Genomic DNA, 23,487 nt, shown 5'->3' with positions numbered 1-23,487 from the left:
CAATGTTTTGTTGCCTGAGCCCGCAGGGCCTTGCTATCATAGAATCATAGAATCCCTACAGTACAGAAAGAGGCCATTTGGCCTATCGAGTCTGCACCGACCACAATCCCACCCAGGCCCTACCCCCTTATCCCTACATATTTACCCGCTAATCCTCTAACCTACACATCTCAGGACACTAAGGGGCAATTTTAGCATGGCCAATCAACCTAACCCGCAGATCTTTGGACTGTGGGAAGAAACCGGAGCACCCGGAGGAAACCCACGCAGACACGAGGAGAATGTGCAAACTCCACACAGTAACCCAAGCCGGGAATCGAACCCAAGGCCCCTGGAGCTGTGAAGCAGCAGTGCTAACCACTGTGCTACCGTGCTGCCCTGGGGAATCGACGTTGCCACCAACAGGCAAGAATTTGAGGAGAAAGAAAAGGAAGTGGAGAAAGCAGAGGAATGATAGATGATTTTGCTTATTTTTGTTTTTGTGGGTGGCACGGTGTCGAGCACTGCTGCCTCGCAGCTCCAGGGATCGACTCTGGCCTTGGGGGACTGTGTGTGGAGTCTGCATGTTCTCTCTGTGTCTGCAGGGGTTTTGTCTGATTCCCTCCCACAGTCCAAAGATGTGCAGGTTAGGTGGATTGGCCATGTAAATGCGCACGGTTACGGGGATAGGGCGGGGGGGGGGGGGGGGGTGTGTTGGCTAAGATCCTCTTTCAGAGAGTTGGTGCAGACTTGAGGGGCTGAATAGCCGCCTTCTGCACTATAGGGATTCTATGGAGATATAACACAGATTTTTCCTTTCTGCCCGGAAATGTTCAAATTTTGCAAATTGGTTGCAGTGTTTTTAATAAATTCCAATCTACCTCCATGGCCCAATGCATCCTCAGATATAAGACAAAAGGGAATAGGAACATGAGTAGGTTGTTTGGTCCCTTGAGCCTGTTCCGCCATTCAATAGTATCACGGCTGATCCGATAATATAAAATACTATGGTCATATTATCTAATCTCTTGGAAAGGATAAGAACCAGATATGGAATAAACCTTCTGCAAAGTGGAACATCAACATCATGTTATATATTATTTTTTTAAATAATTGTTTTCAACTGGCTAAGACTGTTTTTGACTAGATATAACACTATGCTAATAACTTTATGCTGTCGCGAACAAAGAACAATACAGCACAGGAACAGGCCCTTCGGCCCTCCAAGCCCGCACCGCTCCCTGGTCCAAACTAGACCATTCTTTTGTATCGCTCCATTCCCACTCCGTTCATGTGGCGATCCAGATAAGTCTTAAACATTCCCAGTGTGTCCGCCTCCACCACCTTGCCCGGCAGCGCATTCCAGGCCCCCACCACCCTCTGTGTAAAATACGTCCTCCTGATATCCGTGTTTAAACCCCCCCCCCCCCCCCCCTTGAACATATGACCCCTCGTGAACGTCACCACCGACCTGGGAAAAAGCTTCCCACCGTTCACCCTATCTATGCCTTTCATAATTTTATACACCTCTATTAGGTCACCCCTCATCCTCCGTCTTACCAGTGAGAACAACCCCAGTTTACCCAATCTCTCCTCATAACTAAGCCCTTCCATACCAGGCAACATCCTGGTAAACCTCCTCTGCACTCTCTCTAAAGCCTCCACGTCCTTCTGGTAGTGTGGCGACCAGAACTGGGTGCAGTATTCCAAATGCGGCCGAACCAACGTTCTATACAACCGCAACATCAGACCCCAACTTTTATACTCTATGCCCCGTCCTATAAAGGCAAGCATGCCATATGCCTTCTTCACCACCTTCTCCACCTGTGACGTCACCTTCAAGGATCTGTGGACTTGCACACCCAGGTCCCTCTGCGTATCTACACCCTTTATGGTTCTGCCATTTATCGTATAGCTCCCCCCTACGTTAGTTCTACCAAAATGCATCACTTCGCATTTATCTGGATTGAACTCCATAGTTCAATAGCTCAATAGTTATGCACTATTCAGATTGCTAGTCAATGCATGCTAGTGAGGACAGTTGAAGGGACAATGCAGTAGGTACCAAGGAAGTATAATCTGAGTTTCAGCTCAACACTGAATACGTCAAGCTGACAGTATATATCTTATTGTTTTTGTAGGACCCAAAACTGCTCATTATTCAGAACTACGTCACATATGGAAGGACAGCTGGTCAAATTTGGATGTTGCTCCAAGAATGTGACACTTCACGTGTTCCTAAAGATGAAGTACTGACCCAGGATCAAAGTTTGATTTTTTTTTGACTTGCAAGTTACTGGAGAGAGAGAGAGAGAGAGTACCATTGTGTACTAGACAAAAAGGAAAATACTAAAATCAGTTTTTGCAGTGGCAATGGGAAAATGTGAAGCAATATTTCAAGCTGGAAACGAGAATACACTAGAGATGAGTTTGATTTCAAATTGCCAAAGCAGAGGCAACTCATTTGTAAGAGGTTGAACCTACCTCTTACAACTGCACAATTCAGCTTATTATCTTTCCCTTGGTTTGAGAAGCCGTCTTGACTTTCCCATTAACAATTGTGGGGTTGAACTGTCAAAAAGTAGTGACATGTAACACTAGACAGACATCAAAATGGCACTGGAAATTGATATCAAATCTCTCAAAGATCTAGAATGTGAGAAGGTTCTGGAAGTTCTTCATCGGGATGAAATGCTACATAAAGTTGAACAAGAGCGGATAAGGTGAGCAGCATCAAAATCTTATCTTTCAAAGCCATTGGTGACTTGTGCAAAGAAAATGGTAGATTTATGAATGGTAAGGCCAAAGCAGAAAGAAATACTGATGTCAATAATACTGGAGCTCTATATAAGGTATGGAAAAGCAGGTCAGATAAGTTTTGCTGGTACCCTTCATTTCTAACTTTTATTGCTTTTCTCATGCAAAGAACAGGACAGCACAGGAACAGGCCCTTCGGTCCACCAAGCCTGCGCGCAGACATGTGATGCCTTTCTAAATTACAGACCTTTTGCTTCTACACAGTCCATTTCCCTCTGTTCCCTGCCTTTTCATGTATTTATCAAGATGCCTTTTAAACATTGCTATTGTACCTGCTTCTACCACCTCCTCTCGCAGAGGTTTCCAGGCACTTATCACCCTCTGTATAAAAAGCTTGCCTCTTAATCGCCTTTAAACTTTCCCCTTTTTACCTTAAACCTACATCCTAATAATTGATATTTGTACCCTGGGAAAGAGCCCAAATACCCTTTCTATCCATACCTCTCAAAATTTAGTAAACTTCTATCAGGTCGCCCCTTAGCCTCTGATGTTCAAGTGAAAACAAACCAAATTTGTCCAATCTCTCCTCATGGCTAATACGCTCCAAACCAGGCAACATCCTGGTAAACCTTTTCTGTACCCTCTTCAAAGTCTCTATATCCTCCTGGGAAAGTGGCAGCCGGAACTGTATGCAATATTCCAAATGTGGCCTCACTAAAGTTCTATATAGCTGTGACATGACTTGCCACTTTTTAATCCTCTATGCTCTGACCGATGAAGGTAAGTAAGCATCTCGTATGCCTTCTTGATCTCATCCACTTGTATGTTAATGCTTCTAAGTGTTCTGCCATTTGATGTATATTCCTTCCTGCATTAGACCTTCCAAAATGCATCACCACGCATTTGACCACATTAAATTCCATTTGCTATTTCTCTGCCCAAGTCTCCAGCCTATCTGTATCCTGCTGTATCCTATGGCAAACTTCCTCACTATCCATAACTCCCCCAATCTTTGGGTCATCAGCAAACTTACTAATCAGACCACCTACATTCTCCTCCAAAATATTTTTTTTATATATGTATATATCAGGGATCTCGAAAAACACCCCTGGACTGCTACTGTCTTCTATAACTAAGCTAGTTCCGTATCCATCTTACCAGCTTACTGCAGATTTCATGTGACCTCCCCTTCTGTAACACCCTGCTAAGAGAGACTTGCTAAAGTCCATGTAGACAACATCCACCACCCTGCCCTCAATCAACTTTGTCAGTTCCTCAAAAAACTCAATCAAGTTTGTTAGATACGTCCTCCCATAGAACCATAGAAAGTTACAGCTCAGAAACAGGCCTTTTGGCCCTTCTTGTCTGTGCCGAACCATTTTTTGCCTAGTCCCACTGACCTGCACTTGGACTATATCCCTCCACACCCCTCTCATCCGTGAACCCGTCCAAGTTTTTCTTAAAGGTTAAAAGTGTTAAAAGCATTTACCACTTTATCTGGCAGCTCATTCCACACACCCACCACTCTCTGCGTGAAGAAGCCCCCGCTAATATTCCCTTTAAACTTTTCTCCTTTCACCCTTAACCCATGCCCTCTGGTTTTTTTCTCCCCTAGCCTCAGCGGAAAAAACCTGCTTGCATTCACCCTATCTATACCCATCAAAATCTTATACACCTCTATCAAATCTCCCCTTAATCTTCTACGCTCCAGGGAATAAAGTCCCAACCTATTCAATCTCTCTCTGTAACTCAGCTTCTCAAGTCCCGGCAACATCCTTGTGAACCTTCTCTGCACTCTTTCAACCTTATTTACATCCTTCCTGTAACTAGGTGACCAAAACTGTACACAATACTCCAAATTCGGCCTCACCAATGCCTTATATAACCTTACCATAACACTCCAACTTTTATACTCGATACTCCGATTTATAAAGGCCAATGTACCAAAGGCACTCTTTACGACCCTATCCACCTGTGACGTCACTTTTAGGGAATTCTGTACCTGTATTCCCAGATCCCTCTGTTCAACTGCACTCTTCAGAGTCCTACCATTTATCCTGTACGTTCTACTTTGATTTGTCCTTCCAATGTGCAATATCTCACACTTGTCTGCGTTAAATTCCATTTGCCATTTTTCAGCCATTTTTACCCCACACAAAGCCATGCTGCCCAACACTAATAAGTCCATATTTTTCCCCAAATGTGAGCAAATCCTGTCCCTAAGAATCTTCTCCAATAATATGACATAAGGCTCACCGGACTGTAATGTTGCGCTTCTTCCTCTCCTGTGACTAAAGAGGATACAAACATTTTGTACAAGACCCCAGCAATTTCCACCCTTGCCTCCTTTACTGCCCAAGTCTCCAGCTTATCTGTATCATAGAAGGGCAGAGAATTGGAAGGGCACGAATATCCTGGCTGGGAGTTTTGCGAGTGCAGTTCAGGTGGGTTGAAACTAATATGGCAGGGGGGTGGGGATCAAAAAATTATGTCTGCAAGTGTAGAGGCTGGGGACGAGCTTGGGGCCAGGACAAGGCTGGCAAAGAGGAAGAGCACTCTGGGGGAGGATGCCCTCACTGCGCCTGGAGATCTGGAGTGCATCTACTTCAATGCAAGGAGCGTAGCAGGTAAGACAGACGAACTTAGGGCCATAATGCTTACGAGGAATTTGGATGTGGTTGCGGTGACAGAGACTTGGTTGAAAGAGGGACAGGACTGGCAACTGAATATTCCAGGGTACAAGTGTTTTAGGCGAGACAGAGGAGGTGCCAAAAGAGGTGGGGGAGTAGCAGTATTAGTTAGAGAGCATATTACAGCGGTGCAGAGGGAGGACAATTCAGAGGGGTCGTGTAACGAGTCACTGTGGGTGGAGCTCAAACAGGACGGGCACAGTCACTATGTTGGGGGTGTACTACAGGCCCCCCAACAGCCCAAGGGAAGTGGGAGAACGGATATGTCAGGAGATAATGGATAGGTGCAGGAAAAATAGGGTTGTTGTAGTGGGAGACTTCAATTTCCCTGGTATAGACTGGAAATCGCAGAGGACTGAGAGTCTGAATGGGGAGGAATTTGTAAAATGCATACAGGAAGGTTCTTTGGAACAATGTGTAGATAACCCGACTAGAGAGGGGGCTATACTGGACCTAGTACTGAGGAATGAGCCCGGTCAGGTCTTCAAAGTTTCGGTAGGGGAACATGTGGCAAATAGTGACCACAATTCTGTTAGCTTTAGGATAGTGATGGAAAAGGATGAGTGGTGTCCCAAGGGTAAGGTGTTGGATTGGGGGAAGGCTAACTTGAGTGGGATTGGCAGAAATTGGCAGCTGTTGATTGGGAGAGGCTGTTTGTGGGTAAATCCACATCTGGCATGTGGGAGTCTTTTAAGAAACAGTTGTTAGGGCTACAGGATAGGCATGTGCCTGTAAAAAAGGATAGGAAGGATAGGATTCGAGAACCGTGGATAACCAGGGAAATTGAGGGACTGGTCAAAAACAAAAGAGAGGCGTACGTTGGGTCCAGGCAGCTAAAAACAGAGGGAGCTCTGGAGGAATACAAAGAAAGTAGGAAAGAACTCAAACGAGGAATTAGAAGGGCAAAAAGGGGTCACGAAATGTCCTTGGCAGACAGGATTAAGGAGAATCCCAAGGCATTTTATTCATACGTTAGGAACAAAAGGGTTGTCAGGGAAAAAATCGGACCTCTCGGGGACAAAAGTGGGGAATTATTCTTGGAGCCCAAAGAAGTAGGGGAGATCCTAAATGAATACTTTGCGTTGGTATTCACAAAGGAGAGGGATGTGTTGACTGGGAGTGTCTCGGAGGGGAGTGTTGACGCATTAGAGAAAATCTCCATTACAAGGGAGGAAGTGTTAGGTTTTTTAGGGAATATAAAGACTGACAACTCCCCAGGGCCTGATGGAATCTACCCAAGGCTGCTCAGGGAGACGAGAGATGAAATCGCTGGGCCTCAGACTCAAATCTTTGTCTCGTCACTGGACACAGGTGAGGTCTCAGAGGATTGGAGGATAGCTAATGTGGTCCCGTTATTTAAGAAGGGTAGGAAGGATAACGCAGGAAATTATAGGCCGGTGAGCTTGACATCCGTGGTAGGGAAGTTGTTGGAGAGAATTCTTAGAGATAGGATGTATGCGCATTTAGAAAGGAATAAACTTATTAACGATAGTCAGCATGGTTTTGTGAGAGGGAGGTCATGCCTCACTAACCTGGTGGAGTTTTTTGAAGAAGTGACTAGAATGGTTGACGAGGGAAGGGCCGTGGATGTCGTCTATGTGGATTTTAGTAAGGCGTTTGATAAAGTCCCTCATGGTAGGTTGGTGCGAAAGGTTGGATCTCATGGGATATAAGGGGAGGTGGCTAGATGGGTGGAGAACTGGCTTGGTCACAGAAGACAGAGGGTGGTAGTGGAAGGGTCTTTTTCCAGCTGGATGCCTGTGACTAGTGGTGTTCCGCAGGGCTCTGTATTGGGACCTCTGCTGTTTGTGATTTATATAAACGATCTGGAAGAAGGTGTAACTGGGGTGATCAGTAAGTTTGCGGACGACACGAAAATGGCTGGACTTGCAGATAGTGAGGAACATTGTCAGAGGCTACAGAAGGATATAGATAGGCTGGAAATTTGGGCAAAGAAATGGCAGATGGAGTTCAATCCAGATAAATGCGAAGTGATGCATTTTGGTAGAACTAACGTAGGGGGGAGCTATATGATAAATGGCAGAAAACATAAAGGGTGTAGATACGCAGAGGGACCCTGGGTGTGCAAGTCCACAGATCCTTGAAGGTGACGTCACAGGTGGAGAAGGTAGTGAATAAGGCATATGGCGTGCTTGCCTTTATAGGACGGGGCATAGAGTATAAAAGTTGGGGTCTGATGTTGCAGTTGTATAGAACGTTGGTTCGGCCGCATTTGGAATACTGCGCCCAGTTCTGGTTGCCACAATACCAGAAGGACGTGGAGGCTTTGGAGAGAGTACAGAGGAAGTTTACCAGGATGTTGCCTGGCATGGAGGGGATTAGTTATGAGGAGAGATTGGGTAAACTGGGGTTATTCTCACTGGAAAGACAGAGGATGAGGGGTGACCTAATAGAGGTGTATAAAATTATGAAAGGCATAGATAGGGTGAACGGTGGGAAGCTTTTTCCCAGGTCGGTGATGACGTTCACGAGGGGTCATAGGTTCAAGGTGAGGGGGGGGAGGTTTAACACAGATATCAGGACGTATTTTACACAGAGGGTGGTGGGGGCCTGGAATGCGCTGCCGGGCAAGGTGGTGGAGGCGGACACACTGGGAACGTTTTAAGACTTATCTAGATAGCCACATGAACGGAGTGGGAATGGAGGGATACAAAAGAATGGACTAGTTTGGACCAGGGAGCGGCACGGGCTTGGAGGGCCGAAGGGTCTGTTCCTGTGCTGTATTGTTCTTTGTTCTTTTGCGGCATTTTTCTGAGGCTGCAGTCAGGCTAAAAAGGGAAATGTGTGTGTTTCAGGTACCTAAAGTAATGTACCTCGATTACAGGGCGATAAAGGTGGGCTACACCCTAGTGAGTCGAAGTACAAGCCATAAAAGGAGCTCCAACCCAAAGAAACACGAAAACGAAAGAGTTAAAATCTTTCCTGGGCCTCTAACTACTGCTGAAAATTCATTCCAAAGCCTTGTGACTTTGTTGACACCCCTCCATCGACTGCTTAAAAAAAAAATCAGAAGTGGTTGTTGCAAAAGCCACAGGAGGATGCTCTTTTGAGAGTCAAGCACCAATTATTATAACCCACGAATGCCACTTGTCATAACTTGTGATACCTCCCCCTTTGGAATAGGAAAGGCGCTATCGGGACTTGATGGTTTGAGTTATAAGGAGAGGCTGAATAGACTGGACTTTTTTCTCTGGAGCGTGGGAGGCTGAGGGGTGATCTTATAGAGCTCTATAAAATAATGAGAGGCATTGATCACCTAGATAGTCAATATCTTTTCCCAAAGGTAGGGGAGTCTAAAACTAGAGAGCATAGGTTTAAGGTGAGAGGGGAGAGATACAAAAGTGTCCAGGGGGGCAATTTTTTCACCCAGAGGGGGTTGAGTGTCTGGAACAAGCTGCCAGAAGTAATAGTAGAGGCGGATTCAATTTTGTCTTTTAAGAAGTGTTCAGACAGTTACATGGGTAAGATGGGTATAGAGGGATATGGTTCAAACACGGGCAATTGGGACTAGCTTAAGGGTTAAAAAAAGGGGCCGCATGGATAAGTTGGCCAAAGGGCCTGTTTCCGTGCTGTTTCCAAAGCTGACTCTATAACCGTTGGCACACAGGGATGGAACGCCCAATTGTATTTGCCTCACGGGTCTTAGCATATGCGGAAAGGTGGTACACGCAAATCGAGAAAGAGGGTTTGTCAGTGTTATTTACGGTAAAAAGAACCTCACCAATACGTTTACAGTCGGCATTTTACTGTAGTGACAGATCATAAACCTCTGCTGGACCTCTTCTCCGAACACAGATACAGAAGATTCCTGAAGATACAGACAATGTGAGTGGGAAAATTGAGGAAAAAGAATAGCCCAAAGAAGGGGACATAAGCTTGATAGTGTTTTTAAGCCGGGAGACGATTAGGGAAGTGATGGCCGAGTGGTATTATGTGAGACTATTAATCCAGAAACTCAGTATTGTCTGTATCTTTAAGACCTGGTTGACTGTAGAGATTTGCTTTCTACGCAGTATTCTGTAACTTGATTTTGTGTCTGTTTGCACTGTTTGAGAGCAGATTTCCACTCCATCTGACGAAGGAGCAGCGCTCCGAAAGCTAATGGTATTTGCCACCAAATAAACCTGTTGGACTTTAACCTGGTGTTGTTAAAACTCTTACTGGGAATTCCTAATGGGCAGACGCCTTTGGACCAGGTTTAGCCTCGCGTTCCCAAATCTGAGTGGGAAAATTGAAGAAAACGAAAAGTCCAAAGAAGGGGACATAAGCTTGATAGTGTTTTAAAGCCGGGAGACGATTAGGGAAGTGATGGCCTAGTGGTATTATGTGAGAATATTAATCCAGAAACTCAGCTAATGTTCTGTGGACCCGGGTTTGAATCCCACCATGGCAACTGGCAGAATTTGAATTCAATAAAAAATATATGGAATGGTCTCCTGATGACCATGAAGCCATTGTCGATTGTTGGAAAAACCCATCTAATTCACTAATGGTCTGGCCTACATGTCACTCCAGAGCCACAGCAATGTGGTTGACTCTCGACTGTCCTCTGAAATGGCCTATATGTGACTCCAGAGCCACAGCAATGTGATTGACTCTCGACTGTCCTCTGAAATGGCCCAGCAAACCACTCGATTATATCAATTGCTACCAAGTTTCAACAATGAAATGAAACCAGACGGACCACCTGGCATTGATCTGGGCACCGGAAAAGACAATGGCAAAACAAACAGCCCTCTCAACCCTGCAAAGTGCTCCTTACTAACATCTGGGGGCTAGTGCCAGCCTGACAGTCCTTCTCACGGAATCATATCTTACATTACCATCCCTGGATATGTCCTGTTCCATGGGCAGGACAGACCCAGCAGAGGTGGCGGCACAGTGGTATACAGATGGGAGGGACTTGCCCTGGGAGTCCTCAACATCGACTCTGGACCCCATAAAGTCTCATAGCTTCAGGCTAAACATGGGGCAACTAAACTCCTCACTGGTTACCACGTACTTTCCTCCTGCAGCTGATGAATCAACCATATTGAACAACACTTGGAGGAAGCATTGAGGTTGGCAAGGGCGTAAAATGTACTCTGGGTGGGGGATTTCAATGTCCACCACCAAGAGTGGCTCGACAGCAGCACCACTGATCAAGCTGGTCGGGTCCTTAAGGATATAACTGCTAGACTAGGTCTGCAGCAGCTGGTGAGGGAACCAAAAAGAGGGAAAAACATACTTGACCTCATCCTTACCAATCTGCCAGCTATCCATGACAGTATCAGTAAGAGTGACCACTGCACAATCCTTGTGGAGACGAAGTTCCGCCTTCACCTTGCGAATAATCTCCATCGTGTTGTGTGGCACTATCACCACGCTAAATGGGACAGACTTCAAATAGATCTAGCAACTCAAGACTGGGCATCCATGAGGCACTGTGGGCCATCAACAGCAGCAGAACTGTACTCCAGCACAATCTGCGACCTCATGGTCTGGCATATCCTCCACTCAATCATTACCATCAAGCCAGGGGATCAACCTTAGTTCAATGCAGAGTGCAGGAGGACATGCCAGGGGTAGCACCAGGCATACCTGAAAATGAAGTGTCAACCTGGTGATGCTACCAAGCAGGGCTCCTTGCATGCCAGAGAGCATAAACAGCAAGTGATAAGATAGAGCTAAGTGATTTCACAACCAACGGATCAGATCTAAGCTCTGCAGTCCTGCCACATCCAGTCATGAATGGTGGTGGACAATTAAACAACTCACTGGAGGAGGAGGCGGCTCCACAAATATCCCCATCCTCAATGATGGAGGAGCCCAGCACATCAGTGCAAAAGATGAGGCTGAAGCATTCACAGCAATCTTCAGCCAGAGGTACTGAGTGGATGATCCATCTTGGCCTCCCCCAATAGTCCCCAGAATATCAGATGCCATTCTCCAGCCAATTCGATTCACTCCACGTGATATCAAGAAACGGTTGGAGGCACTGGATACTGTAAAGACAGTGGCCCTGATAACATTCCGGCAATAGTATTGAAGACTTGTGCTTCAGAACTTGCCGCTCCCCTAGCCAAACTCTTCCAGTACAGTTACAACACTGGCATCTACCCAGCAATGTGAAAAACTGCCCCAGGTATGTCCTGTACATAAAGCAGGACAAATCCAACCCAGCCAATTACCGTCCAATCAGTCCACTCTTGATCATCAGTAAAGTGATGGAAGAGGCCATCAACAGTGCTATCAAGCAGTACCTGCTCAGTGAGGCCCAGTTTGGGCTTCGTCTGGGTCACTCAGCTCCTGACCTCATTACAGCCTTGGTTCAAACATGGACAAAAGAGCTGAATTCCAGAGGTGAGATGAGAGTGACAGCCCTTGACATCAAAGCCGCATTTGACCGAGTGTGGCATCAAGGAGCCCTAGAATCAATGGGTATCAGGGGGCAGATTCTCCACTGGTTAGAGTCATACCTGGCACATAGGAAAATGGCTGTGATTGTGGAGGATAAGTCATTTCAGCTCCAAGGCATCCTGTAGGAGACCCTCAGGGTAGTGTCCTAGGCTGAGCCATCTTCAGCTGATTCATGAATGATCCTCCCTCTGTCATAAGGTCAGAAATGGAGATGTTCGCCGTTGATTGCACAATGTTCAGCACCATTCATGACTCCTCAGATACTGGAGCAATTCATGCTCAAATGGAACAGGATCTGGACAATATCCAGGCTTGTGCTGACAAGTGGCAAGTAACATTCATGCCACACAAATGACAGGCAATGACCATTGCCAATAAAAGACACTCTTAACTACCACCCCTTGACATTCAATGGTGTTACCATTACTGAATCCCCCACTGTCAACATCCTCAACCAGAAATTCAACTGGACTCATCACATAAACACAGTGGCTACAAGAGCAGGTCAGAGGCTAGGAATACTGCGGCGAGTAACTCATCTCCTGACTCCCCGAAACCTGTCCACCATCAACAAGGCAGAAGCCAGGAGTGTGCTGGAATACTCCCATTTGCCTGGATGGGTGCAGCTCCAACAATAATCAAGAAGCTTGACATCATCTGCGACAAAGCAGCCCACTTGATTGGCACCACATCTACAAACGTCCACTCCCTCCACCACCAACGCTCAGTAGCAGCAGTGTGTACTATCTACAAGATGCACTGTAGCAATTCATCAAAGATCCTTAGACAGCACCTTCCAAAGCCACGACCACTTCCATCTAGAAGGACAAGGGCAGCAGATACATGGGAACAACACCACCTGCAAGTTCACCTCCAAGTCACTCACCATCCTGACTTGGAAATATATCTCCATTCCTTCGCAGTCGCTGGGTCAAAATCCTGGAATTCCCTCCCTAATGGCATTGTGGGTCAACCCACAGCACGTGGATTGCAGTGTTTCAAAAAGGCAGTTCAGTACAATGCTGGCCAGCCAGCAACGCACATGTCCCACGAATGAATTTTAAAAAAGACACCGTCCATGTATGAATTTTCGGAGACGGTGTAATTTGGACCCCAGGAGTTGTCCTCGCAAGAACCAGAACAATTTGATACACTGAGAGCTGGAGACAAGACAGCAAAGAAACATTGAACACCTCTGCCATTGGAAGCTTTCAGCAGAAGCAACTACTGTACCAGACATGCTATCATTGGCACCGTGCACATCGACGGGCAGGCAAGACACACCACCACGGAAGACTTAGCAGAAGCCACTGAGGCCTCATAAGGGGAGGTGATGGCCCAGTGGCATTATCGCTAGACTATTAATCCAGAAGCTCAGCTAATGTTCTGGGGACCTGGGTTCGAATCCCGCCACAGCAGATGGTGGAATTTGAATTCAATAAAAAATATCTGAAATTAAGAATCTACTGATGACCATGAAACCATTGTCGATTGTTGGAAAAACCCATCTGGCTCACTAATTGTCCTTTAGGAAAGGAAATCTGCCGTCCTTACCTGGTCTGGCCTACATGTGACTCCAGAGCCACAGCAATGTGGTTGACTCTCAATTGTCCCCCCAAGGGCAATTAGGGATGGGCAATAAATGCTGGCCAGCCAGTGATGCCCACGAATGAATTTTTTAAAAATGGAATTAGAGGTGACGGAGTCACAGTCAGAGATCAATGCCGAGTATGAGCCACTACAGTGAAACTTCGATGTTCATCGAGGAAGAGATGTTGCCTATTCAAAGACTATTTCCTCGGGTGGATGGAGCTATTACAAGGGGGCATAACTATAGGGTTCGTGGTGGGAGATACAGGAAGGATATCAGAGGTAGGTTCTTTACGCAGAGAGTGGTTGGGGTGTGGAATGGACTGCCTGCAGTGATAGTGGAGTCAGACACTTTAGGAACATTTAAGCGGTATTGGATAGGCACATGGAGCACACCAGGATGATAGGGAGTGGGATAGCTTGATCTTGGTTTCAGATAAAGCTCGGCACAACATCGTGGGCCGAAGGGCCTGTTCTGTGCTGTACTGTTCTATGTTCTATATTAGTATAAATCCCCCTAATCAGACTGAGTATGCAATGGAAAGAAGGCCACGGGAAAAATATGACAGCCCCAACGCTTTAGGATGGAGGGGGAACTCTCTGATCCAGAGGGGGAGGGGTGTGATAACCTTCAGGAATCCCTGATTGATCTCTCTGTGGGACTTGTGGAATATGAGTTCCTGTGTAATAGGTGATTGCCTATCCAGGTGGAACTTATCTCCCAAGCCCTTGATAAGGCAGAACCTTGAGTGGATCCAATGATCTATCGCCCTGGATGGGACTCATAAACCACAGAGTTGTGGTTTAACTTTTGATTTAAGAATAAAATATTGTTCCTTTTCCAGTCAGAGTTATTACACCTTCTTTATCAGTCTCCCATGTGGTACCTTGTGGGCTTTGCTGAAATCCATAAAAACTACATCAACTGCACTACCCTCATCTACACACCCAGTCTCCTCCTCCTAAACATTCAATCAAATTTGTTCGGCATGAACTTTCTCTGAACAAACCTTACCTTTCCAAGTGGAGATTCACTGGTCTGTAATTCCCTGGTTTATCTCTACAACCTTTCTTGAAAAGTGGAACCACTTCTAACCTCTGGCACCTGCACTGTGGCCTCATCTTTCAATTAGTCAAAACCCTCAGGATTCAACACTGAGTTCAACTACTTTAGACTGTAACCTTTTTCCTCCATCTTAACCCTGTTTTTATATTCCAAACACATTGTTACTATGCAAAAACCCTTCCCCTCCCCCATTTGTTACTTGTTAAATTTTGCTGTATCTTTGTTGCAATCTCTCCTGGCTCTACTCTGTTCCAGCTGTTCCACTCCCTATCATGCAATATATAATCCAATGCATTTTCCCTCTATGTAGTTCTGAAGAAGTCATATAGACGCATCGCTAGCTGTTTCTCATCCTACAGATGCTGCCAGATTTGCTGATTTTTATTTTGCAGCATTCTTTGTTTTTGTTTCTGCACCAAAATATGTTGAATATGTTTGGCAATAGATAAAAATTACAATGAAATTGTTTTGTTATATCACAACAGAAGTGGTACCACCCTAGCAGTTTGACTGTCACAAACAATAATAAAGTTCCACTTTTCAGTTTTCATTTTTACCTAAGAAAAGCAATGTTGACTGCACCATGTCCTTGTGTCTGTGATCAGTTTGTGCCACTGAAAATGCTACTTCCTTTTAATGCAGAAAGTTAAAATTGGAATATCAAGAAATTCGGAGGAAGGGGGCAAAAGTATCCAGCCGGGAATACAGTATCCGATCCTGCGCTCGATGTCAGACCACGCTAGGGTTGGTGTTTAATGTTGGTGTGGTGTGCAGTATCTGCAGTCACAAAGTGTGCAGCCAATGCTGTGTGTACAAAATCAATGGAGCCTGGAGATGCACGGTGTGTCATGCTCATAGGTAAGAACTTTTCAAACTACTTCTCACGTTTCTCATTAGGTATTGAGAGTTCCTATGTCAATTCAATATACAACCATATTCAAGCTATAGACTGCAATAGGTTGTGTTGTCATTTGATCAGATATCATATAACCAGACAACACATGCTCAGATGGCAGGTGGTCAGAACGATCAAATCTACAAGAATGCCTCCAACCAGGGATGGCAGCACTAGCAGGGCAATGAGCAAATAAATTGCTATAAGAACCCTGCAACTTGGCTTGGTTCCCAAAAGTGTGAGAGTAATGTCATGGAGCCATGTTTTAGCATCCACCATTTCCTTTGCTTTCCCTACCCTTTCCTTTTCTGGTGTCACTGAACAACACCACTATGCAAACACTAGGAATGGGCAGGTGGCAAATTCAGGTGTGAATGCTTCTCATGTGGGGTGCTTCAGTGTCAGGGACCTGGGTTCGATTCCCGGCTTGGATCACTGTCTGTGTGGAGTTTGCACACTCTCCCCGTGTCTGCGTGGGTTTCCTTCGGGTGCTCCAGTTTCTTCCCAGAGTCTGAAAGACGTGCTGGTTAGGTGCATTGACCCGAACAGGCGCCGGAGTGTGGCGACTAGGGGGATTTCACAGTAACTTCATTGTAAGCCTTATTTGTGACTAATAAACTTTACTCCTCATTCCTCTATAATCAACTGAAACATAGAAACTAGAGGCAGGAGTAGGCCATTCGGCCCTTTGAGCCTGCTCCGCCATTCATTTTGATCATGATTGATCATCAAATTTAGTCTCCTGATTTCCCCCCCCCTCCCCAATCCCTTGATCCCTTTAGCCCCTAGTATTATATCTAATCTCTCCTTGAAATCACACAATATTTTGGCCTCAACTGCTTTCTGTGGTAGTGAATTCCACAGATTCTCCACTCTCTGGGTGAAGAAATTTCTCTTCCCCTCAATCCATAAGACCATAAGACATAGGAGCAGAATTAGGCTGCATGGCCCAACGAGTCTGCTCCCCCATTCAATCATGGCTGATATTTTTCTCATCCCTATTCTCCTGCCTTTTTCCCATAACCCCTGATCCCCTTATTAATCAAGAACCTATCTATCTCTACCTTAAAGACACTCAATGACCTGGCCTCCACAGCCTTCTGCGGCAAAGACTCCCACAGATTCACCACTCTCTGGCTGAAAAAATTCCTCCTCATCTCTGTTCTAAAGGATCGTCCCTTTAGCCTGAGGTTGTGTCCTCTGGTTCTAGTTTTTTCTACTCGTGGAAACATCCTCTCCATGTCCATTCTATCCAGGCCTCGCAGTAAGTTTCAATAAGATCCCCCCTCATCCTTCTAAACTCCAACGAGTACAGACCCAGTGTCCCCAACTGTTCCTCATACGGCAAGCTCTTCATTCCAGGGATCATTCTTGTGAACCTCCTCTGGACCCTTTCCAAGGTCAGCACATTCTTCCCAGATATGGGGCCCAAAACTGCTCACAATACTCCAAATGGGGTCTGACCAGAGCCTTATATAGCCTCAGATGTACATCCCCGCTCTTGTATTCTAGCCCTCTCGACATGAATGCTAACATTGCCTGCCTAACTGCCGACTGAACCAGCACGTTAACCTCAAGAGAATCTTGAACAATGACTCCCAAGTCCCTTTGTGTTTCTGGTTTCCTAAGCATTTTCCCATTCAGAAAATAGTCTATGCCTCCATTCCCCCTTCCAAAATGCTTAACCTTTCCACATTGTATTCCATCTGCCACTTCTTTGCCCACTCCCCTAACCAGGTCCATTGAGTGTCTTTAAGGTAGAGATAGATAGGTTCTTGATTAATAAGGGGATCAGGGGTTATGGGAAAAAGGCAGGAGAATAGGGATGAGAAAAATATCAGCCATAAGTCCTTCTGCAGCCCTCCCTCCCGCTTCCTCAATACTTCCTGTCCCTCTAAATATCCTAAAAGGTTTACCCCTTATCCTCAAGCGATGACCCCTAGTTCTGGATTGCATACCATCGGAACATTCTTTCTGAATCTACCCTTTCTAATCCTGTTAGAATTTTATAAGTTTCTATGAGAACCCCTCACTCTCTAAACTCCAGTGAATATGATCCTAACTGACTTAGTCTCTCCTCATATGACAGACCTGCCATCCCAGGGATCAGCCTGGTAAACTGAACTCCCTCTATAGCAAGGACATCCTTTTTCAGATAAGGACATCAAAACTGCACACAATACTCCAGGTGTGGCATCACCAATGTCCTATTCAACTGCAGCAAAACACCGCTATCCGTATACTCAAATCCTCTCGTTCGGATGGTAAACATACCACTTGTCTTCTTTACTGCCTGTTGTACCTGCATGCTTACTTTCAGCGACTGATGCACGAGGATACCAAAGTCTCGCTGAGTATCCACCTCTTTCAATTTACACCCATTCAAATAATAACCTGTCTTTCTATTATTGCTACCGAAGTGGATAACCTAACATTTATCCACATTATACTGCATCTGTCATGCATATGCCCACTCACTCAGCCTGTCCAGAAAGTTTGGGTAGAGCTCAGGAATAGGAAAGATGTAGTCACAATGTTGGGGGTTTACTACAGGCCACCCAACTGCCAGTGGGAGATAGAGGAACAGATATGTAGGCAGATTTTGGCAAGGTGTAAAAGTAACGGTTGTTGTGGTGAGAGATTTTAACTTCCCCTATATTGACTGGGACTCACTTAGTGCTAGGGGCGGGGATGGGGCAGAGTTTGTAAGGAGCTTCTTGAAACAGTATGTAGATAGTCCAACTAGGGAAGGGCCATACTGGACCTGGTACTGGGGAATGAGCCTAGCCAGGTCGTCGATGTTTCAGTAGGGGAGCAGTTTGGGAACAGTGACCACAATTCAGTAAGCTTTAAGGTACTGATGGATAAAGATAAGTGTAGTCCTCAAGTTAAGGTGCTAAATTGGGGGAAGGCTAATTACAACAATATTAGGCAGGAACTGAAGACTGTAGATTGGGGGTAGATGTTTGAGGGCAAATCAACATCTGGCATGTGGGAGGCTTTCAAGTGTAACTTGATAGGGATTCAGGACCGGCACATTCCTGTAAGGATGAAGGATAAGTATGGCAAGTTTTGGGAACCTTGGATAACGAGAAATATTGTGAGCCTAGTCAAAGAGAAAAAGGAAGCATTTGTCAAGGCTAGGAGGCTGGGAACACACGAAGCAAGTGTGGAATACAAGGAAAGTAGAAAGAAACTTAAGCAAGGAGTAAGGAGGGCTAAAAGGGGTCACGAAAAAGCATTGGCCAGCAGGATTAAGGAAAATCCCAAGGCTTTTTATACATATGTAAAGAGTAAGAGGGTAGCCGGGGTGAGGGTTGGCCCACTCAAGGACGAGAGGGAATCTCTGCGTGGAGCCAGAAGGAAATGGGCGAGATATTAAATGAGTACTTTGCTTAGTATTCACCAAAGAGAAGGACTTGGTGGATGATGAGTCTGGGAAAGAATGTGTAGATAGTTTGAGTCATGTTGAGATTAAAAAGGAGGAGGTATTGGGGCTCTTGAGAAACATTAAGGTAGACAAGACCCTGATGGGATAGGGTCATAGAGGTTTACAGCATGGAAACAGCCCCTTTGGCCCAACTTGTCCATGCCGCCCTTTTTTTTTTAAAACCCCAAAACTAATCCCAATTGCCCGCATTTGGCCCATATCCCTCTATACCCATTGTACCCATGGAACTATTTAAATGCTTTTTAAAAGATAAAATTCTACCTGCCTCTACTACTACCTCTAGCAGCTTGTTCCAGATACTCACCACCCTCTGTAGGAAAATTGCCCCTCTGGACACTTTTGTATCTCTCCCCTCTCACCTTAAACTTATGCCCTCTAGTTTTAGACTCCCCTACCTTTGGGAAAAGATATTGACTACCTTGTCTATGCGCCTCATTATTTTATAGACCTCTATAAGATCACCCCTCAGCCTCCTCTTCCAGAGTAAAAAGTCCCAGTCTATTCAGCCTCTCCTTATAACTCGATTCATCAAGTCACGGTAGCATCCTAGTAAATCTTTTCTGCACTCTTTCTAGTTTAATAATATCCTTTCTATAATAGGGTGACCAGAACTGTACACAGTATTCCAAGTGTGGCCTTACCAATGTCTTGTACGACTTCAACAAGACGTCCCAACTCCTGTATTCAATGTTCTGACCGATGAAACCAAGCATGCTGAATGCCTTCTTCACCACTCTGTCCACCTGTGACTCCACTTTCAAGGAGCTATGAACCTGTACCCCTAGATCTCTTTGTTCTGTAACTCCCCCCAACGCCCTTCCATTAACTGAGTAAGTTCTACCCTGGTTCAATCTACCAAAATGCATCACGTCGCATTTGACTAAATTAAACTCCATCTGCCATTCGTCAGCCCACTGGCCCAATTGATCAAGATCCCGTTGCAATTGGAGATAATGTCCTTCACTGTCCACTATGCCACCAATCTTGGTGTCATCTGCAAACTTACTAACCATGCCTCCTATATTCTCATCCAAATCATTAATATAAATGATAAATAACAGTGGGCCCAGCACTGATCCCTGAGGCACACCGCTGGTCACAGGCCTCCAGTTTGAAAAACAACTCTCTACAACCACCCTCTGCTTCTGTCAAGAAGTGGAGATGCCGGACTGGGGTAAACACAGTAAAAATTTTAACAACACCAGGTTAAAGTCCAACAGGTTTATTTGGTAGCAAATGCCATTAGCTTTCGGATCGCTGCTCCTTCGTCAGATGGAGTGGATAGCTTGGGTTCATGTCACACTATCGGTAACCCCCACAGCTTGCCTGGACCTGCAGAATCTCACTGGCTGTCCTGTCTGGAGACAATACACATTTCTTTAACCTGTGCCTAATGCTCTCTCCACTCACATTGTCTGTATCTTTAAGACTTGATTAGCTGTAAAGATTTGCATTCTAATCAGTATTCTGTAACTTGAGTTTGTGTCTCTGTACGCCTTGTTTATGAGCAGATATCCACTCCATCTGACGAAGGAGCAGTGCTCTGAAAGCTAATGGCATTTGCTACCAAATAAACCTGTTGGACTTTAACCTGATGTTGTTAAAACTCTTATTCTGTCAAGAAGCCAATTTTGTATCCATTTAGATACCTCACCCTTAATCCCGTGAGATTTAACTTTAGGCAACAACCTACCATGCGGTACTTTGTCAAAGGCCTTGCTAAAGTCCATGTAGACAACATCAACTGCACTGCCCTCATCTACCTTCTTGGTTACCCCTTCCAAAAACTCAATCAAATTTGTGAGACATGATTTTCCACTCACAAAGCCATGCTGACTGTCCCTAATCAGTCCTTGCATCTCTAAATGCCTGTAGATCCTGTCTCTCAAAATACCTTCCAACAATTTACCCACCACAGATGTGAGGCTAACTGGCCTGTAGTTCCCAGGCTTTTCCCTGCAGCCCTTTTTAAACAAAGGCACAACATTTGCCACTCTCCAATCTTCAGGCACCTCACCCGTGACTATCGATGATTCAAATATCTCGGCTAGGGGATCCGCAATTTTCTCCTTAGCCTCCCACAATGTCCTGGGATATACTTCATCAGGCCCCGGGGATTTATCTACCTTGATGCGCTTTATGACTTCCAGCACCTCCTTCTCTGTAATATGTACACTCCTCAAGACATCACTATTTATTTCCCCAAGTTCCCTAACATCCATGCTTTTCTCAACAGTAAATACTGATGAGAAATATTCATTTAGGATCTCACCCATCTCTTGTGGGTCCACACATAGATGACCTTGTTGATCCTTAAGAGGCCCTCCTCTCTCCCTTGTTACTCTTTTGCCCTTTATGTATTTGTAGAAGCTCTTTGGATTCTCCTTTGCCTTATCTGCCAAAAGAATTTTGTGTCCCTTTTTGCCCTCTGATTTCTCTCTTAACTCTACTCCTACACCCACTATACTCATCAAGAGATTCATTTGATCCCAGCTGCCTATGCATGTCATGTGCCTCTTTCTTCTTCTTGACCAGGGCCTCAATTTCCCGAGTCATCCAAGGTTCCCGACTTCTGCCAGCCTTGCCCTTCACTCTAAGAGGAATGTGTTTACCCTGAACCCTGGTTAACATACTTTTGAAAGCATGCCACTTACCAGACGTCCCTTTGCCTTGCCACAGACTCCCCCAATTAACTTTTGAAAGTTCCTGCCTGATACCATCAAAATTGGCCTTGCCCCAATTTACAAATTTAACTTTTGGGACAGACCCATCATTCTCCATAGCTATCTTAAAACTAATAGAATTATGGTCACTGGTCCCAAAATGATCCCTCACTAACACTTCTGTCACCTGCCCTTCCTTATTTCCCAAGAGGAGGTCAAGTTTTGCCCCCTCTCTAGTCGGGCCATCCACATACTGAATGAGAAATTCCTCCTGAATACACTCAATAAATTTCTCTCCATCCAAACCTCTAATACTATGGCTGTCCCAGTCAATGTTGGGAAAATTAAAATTTCCGACTATTACCACTCTATTTACCTTGGAGCTACCTAATCTCCTTACATATTTGCTCCTCAATTTCCTGCTGACTATTTGGGGACCTATAGTACAACCCTATCAAAGTGATTTCCCCCTTCTTATTTCTCAGTTCTACCCAAATAAACTCAGTAGCCGAACCCTCGGATATATCCCCTCTCAGTTTGCAGGTGCAGCTGGTAATCAAGAAGGCAAATGGAATGTTGCCCTTTATCGCGAGAGGGATGGAGTATAAAAGCAGGGAGGTCATGCTGCAACTGTACAGGGTACTGGTGAGGCCACACCTGGAGTACTGTGTACAATTTTGGTCCCCTTATTTAAGAAAGGATATATTAGCTTTGGAGGGGGTACAGAGAAGGTTCACCAGGTTGATTCTGGAGATGAGGGGGTTAGCTTATGAGGAGAGATTGAGTAGACTGGGCCTGTACTCATTGGAGTTTAGAAGGTTGAGGGGAGATCTTATAGAGACATATAAGATAATGAAGGGGCTAGGCAGGGTAGAAGCAGCGAGGTTATTTCCACTTACAATGGAAACAAGAACTAGGGGGCATAGCCTCAAAATATGGCGGAGTCAATTTAGAACAGAGTTGAGGAGGAACTTCTTCTCCCAGAGGGTAGTGAATCTTTGGAATTCTTTGCCCAATGAAGCAGTAGAGGCTACCTCGTTAAATGTGTTTAAGTCACAGATAGATAAGATTTTTAACCATTAAGGGAATTAAGGGTTATGGGGAGCGGGCGGGTAAGTGGAACTGAACCCACTATCAGATCAGCCATGATCTTATTGAATGGCGGAGCAGGCTTGAGGGGCTAGATGGCCTACTCCTGCTCCTATTTCTTATGTTCTTATGTTATAATCAAAAGTGCAACTCCCCCTCCTCTCTTACCTCCTGTTCTATCTTTCCTATAGCATCTGTACCCTGGAACGTTAAGCTGCCAGTCCTGTCCCTCCCTTAGCCATGTTTCAGTCATTGCTATAATATCCCAGTCCCACGTACCCATCAATGCCCTGAGTTCATCTGCCTTGCCCGTCAGGCCTCTTGCATTGAAATAAATGCAGTTTAATCTGGACTTCCTTTGCTCTCTGTCTTGCTTTTGCCTGATCTGTCTGGTACTAGGATTACCGACACTGCCTTTACTAATTAATGTGCTCTCTTTAACTTCTGTGCTGTCCTCAAAGTTCTCTTCTGTCTCCCTACTGCTTTGGGTCCCACCCCCCTGCCAAACTAGTTTAAACCCTCCAGAGTGGCTCTAGCAAATTTCCCCGCCAGGATGTTAGTCCCCCTGCAGTTCAGGTGTAACCCATCCCTCTTGAACAGATCAGCCCTTCCCCAGAAAAGATCCCAATGATCCATAAATCTAAATCCCTGCCCCCTGAACCAGCTCTCAAGCCACACATTCATCTGCCTAATCCTCCTATTCCTACTCTCACTAGCACGTGGCAGCGGTAGTAGTCCTGAAATTACTACCTTCGAGGTCCTGCACGTTAGCCTTCTGCCTAACTCTCTATATTGACATTTCAGGACCTCATCCCTTTTCCTACCTATGTCGTTGGTACCAATATGTACAACGACCTCTGGCTGCTCACCCTCCCCCTTAAGAATAT

General features: G+C 45.4%; 1 protein-coding gene across 1 annotated transcript in view; it reads left to right on the top strand.

The window, feature by feature from the left end:
- The first annotated feature begins 2,592 nt into the window (after positions 1-2,592).
- The window catches only part of sytl3 (synaptotagmin-like 3), a 140,409-nt gene continuing 119,514 nt past the window's right edge, over positions 2,593-23,487 (top strand). Inside the window, exons 1-2 of the mRNA XM_078230477.1 lie at positions 2,593-2,702; positions 15,145-15,360. Of these exons, the coding sequence (XP_078086603.1) occupies positions 2,593-2,702; positions 15,145-15,360 (326 nt within the window). The remainder of the gene's footprint in view (positions 2,703-15,144; positions 15,361-23,487) is intronic.

The sequence above is a fragment of the Mustelus asterias genome, chromosome 15 (genome assembly GCF_964213995.1).
Source record: "Mustelus asterias chromosome 15, sMusAst1.hap1.1, whole genome shotgun sequence".
NCBI classification, from domain to species: domain Eukaryota; kingdom Metazoa; phylum Chordata; class Chondrichthyes; order Carcharhiniformes; family Triakidae; genus Mustelus; species Mustelus asterias.
Note: the sequence above shows the minus strand (reverse complement) of the source record. Positions and strands in the feature narration are given on the sequence as shown.